This window comes from Myotis brandtii, unplaced genomic scaffold (assembly GCF_000412655.1).
Source record: "Myotis brandtii unplaced genomic scaffold, ASM41265v1 scaffold79, whole genome shotgun sequence".
NCBI lineage: Eukaryota > Metazoa > Chordata > Mammalia > Chiroptera > Vespertilionidae > Myotis > Myotis brandtii.
Genome location: NW_005371173.1, coordinates 2,473,721 through 2,487,806, shown reverse-complemented (window position 1 = coordinate 2,487,806; position 14,086 = coordinate 2,473,721). Strand labels below are relative to the sequence as shown.

The following is a 14,086-nucleotide window of genomic DNA, read 5'->3' as shown; positions in this document are numbered from 1 at the left end:
AGCACGCGGGTTTGGGGCGGCGCCCATCCCAGAGCAAAACCGAAAGCCCAGCCCCGCGTGACCTGGCCGTCCGGAGGTTGTAAGAGGGTGGCCTGCGAGAGACGGAGGGCGGGGGGACCGGGGGACCGGTTGGAGGGGAGTCGGGGTATTCCCTGGAGAGCAGGGCTTTCTTTTCGGAAAGGGGTCGCGCACGTGGTGCCGGCGGGCTCGGAGTTAGGGACCCCGACCGGGATTTCTCGGCTGGGCGGGCACGTGGGGCGGGACTTAGGGGCCGGGCTAAGGCTTCGGGGCGCGGCGTCTTGGACGAGCGGGGCGGGGATCGCTGCTGGGTTGGGATACTTTGGCTCGAGCGCCGGAGCTTTCTGCAGATTGAGGTCCGGTCAGGCTGGGTCTCTCCGTGGAGCTAGGGGAGGCAGCAGCCTGAGCCTGGGAGCGGTCCCTTTCGTGGTTGGGGTGGAAGTCCCTGGAGCCTCTGAGCGCCCCCTCCCCTAGGTGGCCATGAACGGCTGGGCCAGCAAAGAGGCGGTGCAGGCTGCGGCCCGGGAACTCCTCAAGTTCGTGAACCGGAGTCCCTCTCCTTTCCACGGTCAGTGCCCAGGGCAGCGGAGGAGAGGGAGCTAGTGTGCCCCTACCGGCTTCCATCGCTGTGAGCAAGGTCTTTCCCTACAGTTGTGGCCGAGTGTCGCAGCCGTCTCCTCCAGGCTGGCTTCCATGAACTCAAGGAGACGGAGAGCTGGGACCTGAAGCCCGAGAGCAAGGTACCAGGGATGGGGTAGGGGCAAAAGGCAGGTCCTTAGGCCGGGGCTCAAAGTCCTGTATGCCAGCAGGCCGGCTCATCCGATTCAAAACCTCCCCTCCCCCGCCCCCAGTACTTCCTGACCAGGAACTCCTCCACCATCATCGCCTTTGCTGTGGGAGGCCAGTATGTTCCTGGCAATGGTTTCAGCCTCATTGGTGCCCACACGGACAGCCCCTGCCTTCGGGTAAGCAACTAGGGCTGTGCTGAGCTGGGAGGGGCAGGGAACAGGGCAGAAGAGAGCCAGGAGGTACATTTCCGGGGCACTGCTCCCTGGAGCGGGGCCTCTTCCGCACTTTGGGCCCTGCTCTGTCCTGAGTATTCGTTCTGTGACTTAGCCTGTGAACAGTCGTTCTCATCTCCAGATCATGCCGCGCAGCCTTCTCTGACTCCGCATCCCCCGTCTTCACACTCAGGTGAAGCGGCGATCTCGCCGCAGCCAGGTGGGCTTCCATCAGGTTGGTGTGGAGACCTATGGTGGTGGCATCTGGAGCACCTGGTTTGACCGTGACCTGACCTTGGCTGGACGCGTCATTGTCAAGGTAGTAACAGGAAGGGAACCTGGGAGGTTCTCACCTTCAACTGCCTGAAGATTGACTGTCACCTTCCTTCAGGGAACCTGTGGACAGCCCCCCTGGGGGAGGGGGTTGGGGTGGTCCAGGTCAGAGGACCACCTTGGTTAGTTTGTGTGAAGTGGGGGCTTTAACCGACTGTGGTTGGGAGGCAGCCTGGGCTGACCAGGCCTGGTTGGCCACAGTGCCCTACCTCAGACCGGCTGGAGCAGCGGCTGGTGCATGTGGACCGGCCCATTCTTCGCATCCCACACCTGGCCATCCATCTGCAGCGAAATGTCAATGAGAACTTTGGGCCCAACACGGAGACGCACTTGTGAGACTGGGCAAGGGCTGTGGTGACTGGGAGGGATGGGGTGTGGCACCAGGTGATGGAAGGAGCCCCAGTGGGACCTGGGAGAGTACTACCTAATGGTAGCCACCCTCAGGTTCTATTCTTGGGACCCAGGTGATGTCCACGGGCCCTCACTACTCTGCCATTGAGGGGCGCGGGGGGACTAGAAGTTGAAGGGCAAGGGCACCCCATCAGGAGATGCCTGAGCTGAGGTGTGCCCCGCCCTGCTGTGCCCTCTAGCCCTCCCCACAGCCCCTCCTCATGTGTCTCCCCACAGAGTCCCCATCCTTGCCACAGCAGTCCAGGAGGAGCTGGAGAAGGAGAACGCTGAGCCAGGGCCTTTCAATGCTGCAGTAAGACAGTCCCCTGCTCTCCGGGAGGGGTGAGCAGGTGGGGAAGGGACCGATCCCCTGAGAATGGGAGAGGAGGGAAGAGCAGACCCTCCTAGCATCCTTCTTCGCTGCAGGATGACCGGCACCACTCGGTCCTCGTGTCCCTTCTCTGTGGCCATCTGGGGCTGAGCCCTGAGGACATCTTGGAGATGGAGCTCTGCCTTGCAGACACCCAGCCTGCGGTGAGGAACGGCTGCAGATCTCATGGCGGGGGGACCTCAGGGATCCCAGCCTGTCCCAGAGTGCCCCCGAAGCACTCATCAACTCGGCCAGTCCCCCAGTTACTCTCATTTCTGTTCTTCCCAGAAGACACCACCTACCTCTTTGTCAAAAAAATGGTAGTTTCCCACACTAGACCTGCCTCCGGACTTTCTGGTGTGGGGTTTGGGAATCCATTTTTCCAAGATTCCCTAGGAGTTTCTACCACAGGTGGCCCTGTCCTCTGTGACCCACACTGGCTCTGAACCTCTGAGGGCAAGAGGCCTCGATGTACCCACTCTTTTTCTGGAGTCTGCCCTCGCGTCCCTCCCAGTTGCTGACCATAGGACATTGTTAAGGCTTTGGATGTTCGATCCTCTTTGAACATGCACTAAGTTTCTGTATGTTGGCTGGTCTCTTTATTTCCTTAGCTTTTCTTGTGACCATTCAGATTCTCTCTTTTCCTGTCCCATAGGAACTTGTCAGGAGCTACAGGCCTGCAACCTCCCCTCTCTTTGCCCCAGCCCAGCCCCATTCTCCACTCAGCCCTGCACAGCAGTATCATAGTCCTAAGCCAGAGGTCAGGGAGAGGTTGCGCAAGGAACCAAAGAGGTAGCTCCAGCTCAGGCCCTTGAGAGCAGGGAAACGCAGGTGAGTCGGGATGAGGGTTTAAAGGTCAGGCTGACTCCTGTCTTCCTAGGTGCTGGGTGGTGCTTATGAGGAGTTCATCTTTGCCCCTCGACTGGACAATCTGCACAGCTGCTTCTGTGCCCTGCAGGTGAGCTGGGGCACCCCCAGGGGGCACACAGCCCCAGGAGGAGGTGGAATAATGGGGTGGGGGGACCGTCTGAAGCCCCAACAGTTGTGAGATAGCTGTAGCCCCCACCCCTCCCAGTGTGCTGGTGCTGGTGGGCCATGGGGAGGGGTCTAAATGCTGCAGCCTCTTGGCTCCATCCTTGCACTGATCTGGAGGCTGGGGCTGCAGTGGGGAAGGCTGAGAGGTTTGGGGCACACGGTGTCTTATCCTAACCCTGCTCCTGCTGCCTCTTTTCTAAGTTAACTCTGCTTCCAGGGAAAGGCCTTAGCCCATCAGGCAGTATCACCCGCCTCTCCCTGCTCCTCTCCCATCCCCCTACCTCAGGCTTAAGCCCACCCAGCCTTCTCTCTGTGCCTGGGGATCTCTTCCTCCTCGCCACCTTGGTATTCCCACCATTTCTCCTCTTACCCCTGCCCCTCCCTCTGCCCTTTTTACACCTCTTCTTCCCTCCCATCCTGTTCTTAGAGACAGACTTTGGGCTGTCACTGAGGCCAGAGCTAGGCCTGGGGCACATACTCACTTCTGCCACCAGCCAGCCAGTCATGTCACCCTGATGGAACCACAGTCACTCCCTTGGACCTCGGTCTCTTCACTGAGGCCAATTAGTTTGCATGATCTGTGTGGTTCTTTGGACTTTATGAGATTCTCAGCCCTTCCCCTCTATCCTACACATCTGCTTGTCTTTTGCATGGGAAGGTGTGGGAGAAGAACCCCAAAGGGTGGCTTCTCCCATCTCAGGGTACCACACCACCCTCTCCCAGGCAGTGCCCTCAGGCGGGTGGGGATAGGCACCTCCGAGGTGTTGGTGGGCCGAGTTACAGAAACAGGAGGGGTGAGGATGATGCTGTTGATCCCCCCTCAAACCAGGCCTTGATCGAATCCTGCGCGGCCCCTGCCTCCCTGGCTGCTGATCCCCATGTGCGCATGATTGCCCTCTATGACAATGAAGAGGTATGCGGAGAGCTCTGAGCGGGGGAGGGGGGCCCTCTGGGGAGTCTTCCATGGCCATCCCATGCCAGGTGCCCACTGAGCCAGCAGGGGAGACGCTGCCTATATTCCCTTAGCACTTGGTCCCCTCTGGGTCAGCCTTCATCTGCCTGTAGTGTGACCACACCTCCCAGTTTCTCTGTGCCCTTTCATCCTCAAAGCCCCAGGGCAGCACATGGTGGGTCCTCATGCCTGCTGGTGCTGGGCTGCTGTCTCAGACGCTGTAACAGAACTGGAACCGCTGGGTGGTTCTCTCTCATGTAACCGCACAGGTCAGACCTAGCAGTTCGGGACAGGCCTCTGCCATCCTGAACACAGGGCTTCCAGCTCAGGACCCAGGGTGGCTGTTCCAGCTCATGCCATTGCGTCTGTACTGAGTTAGTAGGAAGGGAGAAAAGGGCACAGGGGGAGTGCCTGCCCAGCCTTTAAAGGGCATGACCCAAAGACGACATTTATCACTGCCTACATTCCACAGAACTGAGCACGGCCATGTGTAGCTTCAGGGGAAACTAGGAATGTCACCTCACCTTGGCACGTCATGTGCTTAGCGATATCCTGTTATAGGAGATGCCATGGACAGAGTCTCTGTCACATGCGTAAAAGAAGATTCATCCTTGTGGTGGGGCACCTGTGCCGAGCCCTGGTTACCAGGGTCGGGAGAAGGAAGGGGGCCGTGCAGGGAGCCCACTAGAAAGTGCTGTTTCTGCCCCAGAGATGACTGAGGTTTAGTTTGACCCCAGCCCACCATCAGGTTTTTGGTGGCACAGGGTTGGGGAAGTTGCTGATAACATCCCACATTCCTCACCCAGTGAATCAGTGGGGTCCTGGGCCAGTGTGGGCCTTGGGCCCCTCTCCCTGGCCTCCAGCCCAGACCCCCAGAGCCAGGTCTCTGCTGTTGGCAGGTGGGGTCTGAAAGTGCCCAAGGGGCACAGTCACTGCTGACGGAGCTGGTGCTGCGGCGGATCTCGGCCTCGTCCCAGCACCTGACGGCCTTCGAGGAAGCCATACCCAAGTCCTACATGATCAGCGCAGACATGGCCCATGCCGTGCACCCCAACTACCTGTGAGTGTACCGTGCCGGGCATGCAGTCTTCACACAGCGGGAAAGCCCTGGCTTCTTCCCCCTTCCCTTTACTCATTCAACTGGGAGGTTCAGTGGGCATGGCCCATGCCGTGCACCCCAACTACCTGTGAGTGTGCCGTGCCGGGCATGCAGTCTTCACACAGCGGGAGAGCCGTGGCTTCTTCCCCCTTCCCCTTATTGAACTGGGAGGTTCAGTGGAAACTTCCTCTTGACTGCTCCAAGGCTGAGCTTGGCCAAAGTCACATAATGCCTGAGCTCTGTCTGCGAACTTATTTCCATCTATCGCTAGAGGCTGCCTAGAACACTGTTTGGCATGACTCAGGTGCTGCCGGGCTGGTGGGGAAGCATGCTGTGATCCATTAGTGATGTCTGCTGTGGAAGAGGTGGGTGTTGACAGGCCCGGCTCCTGTTTGCCATCTCTTGCCCTTAAACTGTCTCTTACAGGGATAAGCATGAGGAGAACCACCGGCCCTTATTCCACAAGGTGAGGTGCCCCTGTTTCTTTCTCAGAACTTGTCAGCTTGGCTGGTTCTGGGCCTCATGGCTGCCTCACCGTTGATTCCTGGTTTCCCTCTCCCCAGGGCCCTGTGATCAAGGTGAACAACAAGCAGCGCTATGCCTCGAATGCCGTTTCAGAGGCCCTGATCCGCAGGGTGGCCAACAATGTCGGGGTGCCCCTGCAGGTGAGAGCTGGCACTGCCTCGGAAGGGAGCAGAGGGGCACAAGCGGATGGGCCCCCAATGAGTGGGGACCATGGTAGACAGTATTGAGTGGAGAGGGTCCCAGTAGAGTGAGGAGAACAGGGGTTTGGGATATAGGCAGAGCTGGGATCCCTGCTGATTCTGCGGTGGTACTAGCCCTGTGACCTTGGACTAGTCTTCTAATTTCTTGGAGTCTCAGTTTCTACACCTGTAAAATGGGGCTGATGACGATGCCTATTCTGCTGGATTTCTCTGAGGATTAAAGGTACAGTGTGCTTATGGCACATGGTGAATTAGTCCTGCCCTTTTCTCATCCAGCACTCCCACCTCCCCTGTGTCTCTCTTACACACTCTGGGGGCTTCCCTAAGGGAACTTCAGGACTGAGGGGCTTGGAACTCTTAACTGTTCATTTTCACTCTTCCCTTGGCAGTGGCCCATCTAGTCATAGGTATAGGTGTAGACACAGGCATACTTCGGAGATATTGTGGGTTCGGTTCTAGACTCCCACAATAAAGTGAATATCACAATAAAGCTATTCACATGAAGTTTTTGGTTTCCCAGTGCACATAAAAGTTATGTTTCTACTGTATTGCAGTCCATTAAGTGTACTATAGCATTATGACTAAAAAGTAATGTATAGCTTGGCTGCTGTGGCTCAGTGGTTGAGCGCCGACCTATGAAGCAGGAGGTTACAGGTCAGGGCACGAGCCCGGGTTCTGGGCTTGGTCCCTAGTAGGGGGCATGCAGGAGGCAGCTGACCATTTATTCTCTCTCATCATTGATGTTTCTGTGTCTCCACTCCTCCCTAAAATCAATAAAAATATATTTAAAGTAATAATAATAATGTATACACCTTAATTTAAAATGCTGGCTGATGGCGTGGTGTGGCTTTGTCTCTTTCCCTCTATACTTTATTGCTGGCCATGACTGGGTAGTTCAGTTGGTTAGAGCATTGTCCCTATACACGAAGGTTGTGGGTTTGATCTCTGGTAAGGGCACATATAAGAATCAACCAGTGAATGCATAAATAAGTGGAACAACAAAGTGATGTTTCTCTCTCTCTCTTTCTCTCTCCCCCTCCATTCCTCTCTCCCCTCCTCTCTCTCTAAAAAGAATCAATCAATAAATTAAAAAATACTTCATTGCTAAAAAATGTTAATTATCATCTGGACCTTCACGAGTTGTAATCTTTTTTTCTGGTGGACGGTCTTACTTCCATGTTGATGACTGCTGACTAATCAGGTGGTGGTTGGTGAAGGTTGTGGTGATTGGCAATTTCTTAAAATAAAACAACAGTGAAGTTTGCTGCATCAATTGACTTATCCTTTCACAAATGATTACTCGGTAGCATGCAGTGCTGTTTGATAGCATCTTACCCACAGTATAACTTCTTTCAAAAATGTAGTCAGTCCTCAAACCTGCAGCTGCTTTAGCAACCAGATTTGTGTTATATTCTAAATCATTTGTGGTCATTTCAACAATCCTCACAGCATCTTCACCAGTAGTAAATTTCATCTCAAGAAACCACTTCATTTGCTCACCCTTAGAGTTAAAATCTTACAAGATTGCAGCAATTCAGTCACATGTTCAGGCTCCACTGCCAATTCTAGTTCTCTTGTTATTTCCACCACATCTGTAGTTACTTCCTTCACTGAAGTTGAAGTTACTTCCTTAAAGTCATCCGTGAGGGTTGGAATCAACTTCTCCCAAACTGTTAATGTCGATATTATGACCATTTCCCCATGAATTGTGAATGTTCTATAATGGTGAACCCTTTCTATTAGTTTTCAATTGCTTTGCCAGATCCATGAGAGGAATCATTTTGTAAGGCAACTATAGGCTTATAAAATGCATTTCTTTAATAATACTTGAAAGTCAGAATTACTCCTCGATCCGTGGGCTCCAGAATGGATGTTGTGTTAGCAGGCGTGAAAACGTGAATCTCTTTGTATGTCCCCATTAGAGCTGTTGGGTGACCAAGTGCATTGTCAATAAGCAGTAATAATTTGAAGGTTGAGGCGGGGGAACCATTGTTCACTGCCGCCACTCCAGCCTGTTCCACGAGGTCCATGTGGGCCCCACCTCGGCCATGATGATCCCCAGCTTCCAGAACAGCCACTAGGAGGATTTCTCCAGGCCCTGGAAGCTGATGGCAACCAAGGCCCACATCATGAAGTCGGTGGCCGTGGAGAAGTTAGCTGACAAATTGCATATGCCATCTCTCCCCAAAATGATGTTTGGAGACAATGTTTTAAGAATCCAGCATGGCTTTGGCATTGAGTTCAGTGCCACAGATGCCTAAAGTAGCCTGTGTGGAAGAGTGGCGGGAAAGCAGGATGGAGGGTGAACACTCCACAGAGGTTATTAAACCATACAAGTGGACCTATACAACTCTGGAGAGAGACACAGATTATAAGGAGCATTTCTTGGAGAGCCACTCAAGTTAAAGGTTGTGCCTACAACAGATCTTATAGATACAAAGAAATGGAAAGCCAGAACACAGATAGGTTTGAAGAAGTTCTGTTTGAGGATGAGCTTCATGATCATGGAATTTCAAGCCTAAGTATGAAAATTAGAGGAACGCCTTCCAGCTTTTATTTTTTTGCTATTGTAATTTTTCTTGATAATTGATGGAGTGCTTATCAGAATGAATGACATGAGGCTAACAAAATATGTTACAAGTACATATGTCACAAGAGAGCAAAATTGCTAATTTAATGCATGTTTCACCTTTCCTCTTCATGGAACCTAGTGAAATGTCACAGTATTTACCGATCAGGGAGGAGTTTGTGAGAAGCTACTATTTCCGGAAAGAATTGGTCATAACCCTGTAGACTCAAAAGAAAATGCAGCTGTGGAATAGAATGTGATGTACCGTATGCTCACCGTGGGACTTGAGGGAGACGGGTGTTTTTTTGAGAATTAATTGCCTTGTCTATGTGCCGATTTTCTGTAACCTCAAAGGGAAAAAACAGATAGTTGCAGTCCAGTTCCACCCAACTGCTGTTTGTACTGTCTGTCTTCGAATTCATAACCAGAGTTATGGTTCCTGGAGTTACCAATGGCATATTTCACAGAATTAGAACCACGAAAGACCCTGAAGAGCCACAGCAGTCTTGAGAAAGAACAACGTTGGAGGAATCACACTACCTGATATCCTTCCACTTTTAATGCCTGTGTATTTTGACATGGCTAAAGTTTTCTTGCTTTTTGGCACTACAAGAAACTACAGGCTCATCTTGTTCATTTCTCTCCCCAGACTTGGTAGCTTTTAATAGATAATGATATCGGAGACCATGGTCTGGCACCAGGAGTGTTCATTGTTACTGGGAGGGCATAGCTATTATGTCAAAATTCATAATATATGTATTTTGAAAATCTCGAGGTAATACTGTAATTCTTAAAAAATAAGAATAGTTATTACTTAATTTGATTTTATAATTCTGTTTTTCCCTTATACTGAAGTCTTGATATCTAACATGATTTTATTATATAGTTTTTTACAAGAATATAAAGAAAATAGTTTAAAAATGTCAATAGCAAAACTACACAGTGGTTTTTCTTTGTGTGTTATATGGGGGTGAGTATGTGTTAAGCGAGAGAGTGGCATAAAGGATACTTTTTTCCTTTAATTCCCCTGCCTGCCATCTAATGTTGGTTTTGTGATTTTAGCTGGTCACATCCACTCTCCAAGGGGGTATAAGTAAACCATCTGCCAGGCCCCTTTCAGCCCTGAAGTTGTAAGGTGACTTCCTCATTGGCCTTAACGAGCACAGACCACATGTTACTCAAAAATCTCTTCACCTCTCCCCAGGATCTCATGGTCCGGAATGACTCTCCCTGTGGGACCACCATTGGACCTATCTTGGCTTCTCGGCTGGGGCTGCGTGTACTGGATTTAGGCAGCCCTCAACTGGCCATGCACTCCATCCGGGAGACAGCCTGCACCACAGGAGTGCTCCAGACCATCACCCTCTTCAAGGTGACTCCCACCCCACCCATCACCATCGGGCTGGGCTCTTTCCCCGTCTAGTGCCTGGATTGGTTGCTGGGGCAACATCACCATCACTAAATGGCTGGCCTAGGTGATGGGGCTGGTTGTCTTGGTTCTACCAAGTAGAAAAAGAAGGGTCCCTATTATTCTCAAGACTTGTGCCTTGATCAGCCCCCAGGGGATAATGAGGGGACAGAGAGGGGATCAGGGATAAGACTGCAGCACTTGTAAGTGGGTGAAACAACTATGCTTCTCTTGCTGGAGCCCAAGTTGGTGGGAGGTGCGTGGTGGGGCACCCCCATCTGGTCTCTACTGATTGCAAATTCCATGTTGCCTCCCATTTAGGGCTTTTTTGAGCTGTACCCTTCTCTGAGCCGTAACCTCTTAGTGGATTGAGGCCTCTTGGAAAGACTTCTCTTGCACTTGGAGAAGGGAAGTTCTCAGCTGAGTTGAAGCTAGAATATTAAAGTGGATTTTTCACTTAAACTCATTCTGTTGTGTTTATTTGGTGATTGGAGGGGTGGAGTTTGGCCGGGCTTAAACCTCTGGAACCAGAACGGGAGGTTGGGATGCAAGTAGAGGAGACCACAACTCCTGGGAGCTGATTTCCAATCTCTTTTCTTCCTGAAGCTCATGCCTGAAGTGTGTGAAAGGTGGGTGGGCCCACAATGGGAAGGTCATTTCTCCCATCCTCAGTCCTCCCTCAATGCTCTTCCCTACTTCCATTCCCACAATAGTCCTGAAGCCCAGCTTAGCCCTCAGGTCTCAGCGTTGAGCATTAGCCAGCCCCCCACTTAAAAAGGGGAAAAACACTGAAAGCGTTCCCCCTGAGATGAGAAATGAGACAAGGCTGTCTGCTCTCACCACTTTTATTTATTTATTTTTAAATATATTTTTTTATTGATTTCAGAGAGGAAAGGAGAGGGAGAGAGAGATAGAAACATCAATGATGAGAGAAAATCATTGATCCACTGCCTCCTGCGCCCCCCTTACAGGGGATCAAGCCTGCAACCCGGGCATGTGCCCTGGACCGGAATTGAACCCAGGACCTTTCAGTCTGCAGGCCGACGCTCTATCTACTGAGCCAAACCAGCTAGGGCTGCTCTCGCCACTTATAGTTAACATTATACTGGAGTTTCTATCCAGGGCAATTAGACAAGAAAAAGGCACTACTAACATGAGAAAATATAACAAATTACTTTTGCAAACCATGCAAGAAATATTTGATCATGTGAACACATTGCTAGGGCTTCTACCAGAGCCTTGGAAGAAGTCTGTGAAGATGAGGACCCTTGAACCTAAAGATTTGTTAGCTTCGAAGCACATCCTACTCTGAACTGTAATGGAATGTTATTATACAATAGAAAACTATACAGCAATGAAGATGAATAGGATATAACTACATTCAGCAATATGGGTGAATCTTTAAAATGTAATATTGAACAAAAGTCAAACACAAAATAATACACATTCTACTGAGTGAATGGAATAGTGTCTCCCAAAAATTCATGTCTACCTAGAATTTTAGAATGTCCTAATTTGGAAATAGAGTCTTTCAGACGTAATGAGTTAAGTATCTTGAGATTAAATCATGCTGGATTTAGGGTGGGCCTAAATCCAATGATTATCCTATCTAATAATAGACAAACATGGCAATTGACCGTACCTTTGCTACGCCTCCCATTGGCTAATCAGTTTGGTATGCAAATTAACCACCAACAAAGATGGCGGTTAATTTGCATACTTAGCGAGGACTGAAGGCAGCTCCGGCCGGAGCAGCGAAGGCTTGAAGGCAGCTCTGACTGGAGCAGCGAAGGCTTGAAGGCGGCTCCGGCTGGAGCAAAGGCCTGGGTCCCAGGTGCCGGAGGAAAACCGGTGCCGGCAGCCAGGGGAAGGGAAGGCCTATTGCACGGATCTTTTTGTGCAACAGGCCTCTAGTTGCCTTTATAAGAGAAAGGAAAGGGAGATTTAGAGGCACAGAGAAGAAGGCCATGTGAAGATGGAGGCAGTAATTGGAGTGATGCTGCCATAGGCCAAGGAATGCCAGGATCCCCAGGAGCTGGAAGAGGCAAAGAAGGACCCTCCAGAGAACCTTTGGCAGGAGCATGGCTCTGCCAACACCTTGATTTCAGACTTCTGGCCCCCAGAACTGAGAAAATATGTTTCTGTTGTTTTAAACCATCAAGTTTGTGGTAGTTTGTTGTGGTGGCCCTAGGAAGCTAGCATGCTATATAATTACATTTCTGAACACTAGTCTTTACAAATGTGTACTTATGTTGTACAACAGCAAAGAAGGACGTTATGCCCACAAAGTGAGGAGAGTGATTAACTTTAGGAGGAAGAAGAGAGAGGGCTGTAATCTGGAAGGGACAAGCGGATGTTTGGGGTACTGGCAGTGTTCTGTTGCCTGCAGAGTATCACATGGTTGTTCACACTAATAATCTGTTGAGCTGCACCTTTATATTTTATCCACTTGTTTATCTGCATTACTTTTCACAATCATAAGGTAAACACTTTTTTTAAGGGAAAAAGAAAAAAGCATAAAGGCTTCCAAACACAAAAGTGAAGCATTCTAAATGGAAAGAGGAGTTGCTTCTAAAATGATTGGATTGTTAGAAGTAAAGAAATGCCCCCTTCTTGCCTAATAAACCCAGAAGCTCCCGGATTGGCCCTGGATGGAGACTAGATGAGAGTTTCAATTGGGCTCTCCAGGAAAATCCCCTTCCCCTGGCTCATCTCTCTCTGTTTCCCCCAGAGGGCGCTGCTCTCCACTAAACTCAGCTTCCAGGGCCTAGTAAGCCCTTTGCTTAGTACACAGCTCAAGGAAGACTGAAATGTTCAAACAAAAATTAACCAATAAGGAAGCCTTGACAAAGGAGAGCCAAATGCAACAACAACAAAAAAGAGCCACATGCAGAGAGAACCATGAATCTACCCATTCTGGATTCCTCCACAGCACGTAGCAGGTGACATTTCTAAGCTTGCATGTATGTGCCAACACACATTTATGTACACACACACATACACATGTACATACTCATGCACACATATTCATATATACAGGTATTCATATATACCACAAATTTATATATACACACAAACACACACATATACTAGTACACATGCACAAAAACACTACCCCACACATATACCTGCATGTACATACTGCACGTGGTACCCGTCTCCTTTTACCTGACAGGTAAAAGGGATCGCTGCCTCAAAAGTCCAGCTCCCCCTGCCAAAGCCGCTTCTCTCACAGTAGGGTGCTGAGGGGGGAGGGGCTTTCTCTCTCTCTCATTTTTAAATTTTCTTCTTTATTTTTTATAATTACTGTTATCTATAATAGTTATAGAGATAATGACTTTTCCATTTACAGTGGAAAATCTTCCTTTTAAAATAATATTTCTTGAATTAAAAAAAACATGAATCAACTTTAAAAAAATAAGCCAATAATAGTACTAGTACAATGATACAAAGATAAGCCAAAAATCATATTGGTGGTTCCTAAATAACTGGTTTTGGGAAAGCTGTGTTAAGCTATAATGCTTCCATTTTGTTAAATTACATTTATTTGTGATTTTTAAATAACTGTATTGAGATATAATTGCCCATTTAATGGTTTTTAGCATATTTATGGAGTTGTGCAACCATCACCACAATCGATTTTATTACATTTTATCATTATCCCAAAGAAACGCATACTCTTCAACATCATACCCATTCTCCCTTCCCCCTTACCTCCCCCAGCCCTAAGAAAATAGAAATTTACTTTCTGTCTTGTTGAATTTGCCTATCCTGGACATTTCACATTTCATATCTTTTGTGACTGGCTTCTTGCTTAGCTTAATGTTTTCAAGGTTCATCCACGTTGTAGCATGTATCAGCAATTCACTTCTTTTTATTAATGAATAGTATTCTGTTGTATAGATGTATCACATTCATTCATCAGTTGATGAACATTTGGTTTGTTTCTACTTTTTTGGCTGTAATGAATAATGCTGCTGTGAACATTTGTATAGAAGTTTGGTGTGGACATGTTTTCATTTCTTTTGTGTGGATACCTATAATAGTTATAGAGATAATGCTGGGACATATGGTAACTCTATGTTTAACCTTTTTTTTTAAATCCTCACCCAAGGTTATTTTTCCACTGATTTTTAGAGAGTGGAAGAGAGAAGGAAAGAAACCAATCGATTGGTTGCCTCCTGCA

At 49.3% G+C, this 14,086-nt stretch overlaps 1 protein-coding gene and 1 pseudogene across 3 annotated transcripts in view; both read left to right on the top strand.

Annotated features, from left to right (window-relative positions):
• Positions 1–10,362, top strand: part of DNPEP (aspartyl aminopeptidase) — a 10,781-nt gene extending 419 nt beyond the window's left edge. The window contains exons 1-15 of one of the 3 annotated variants that reach the window (XM_014531144.1): positions 16–73; positions 491–586; positions 670–758; positions 870–983; positions 1,213–1,338; positions 1,554–1,684; positions 1,980–2,055; positions 2,169–2,276; positions 2,993–3,070; positions 3,977–4,060; positions 4,999–5,159; positions 5,625–5,664; positions 5,762–5,863; positions 9,697–9,864; positions 10,222–10,362. In XM_014531144.1, coding sequence (XP_014386630.1) covers positions 499–586; positions 670–758; positions 870–983; positions 1,213–1,338; positions 1,554–1,684; positions 1,980–2,055; positions 2,169–2,276; positions 2,993–3,070; positions 3,977–4,060; positions 4,999–5,159; positions 5,625–5,664; positions 5,762–5,863; positions 9,697–9,864; positions 10,222–10,272 — 1,416 coding nt within the window. In that variant the 5' untranslated portion in view covers positions 16–73; positions 491–498 and the 3' untranslated portion in view covers positions 10,273–10,362. Of the gene's footprint in view, positions 1–15; positions 77–490; positions 587–669; positions 759–869; positions 984–1,212; positions 1,339–1,553; positions 1,685–1,979; positions 2,056–2,168; positions 2,277–2,992; positions 3,071–3,976; positions 4,061–4,998; positions 5,160–5,624; positions 5,665–5,761; positions 5,864–9,696; positions 9,865–10,221 lie in introns of those variants that run through there. The other 2 variants (XM_005883470.2, XM_005883469.2) reach the window with 2 other exon arrangements.
• Positions 7,055–9,212, top strand: LOC102263589 (annotated as a pseudogene).
• Positions 10,363–14,086: the final 3,724 nt, after the last annotated feature.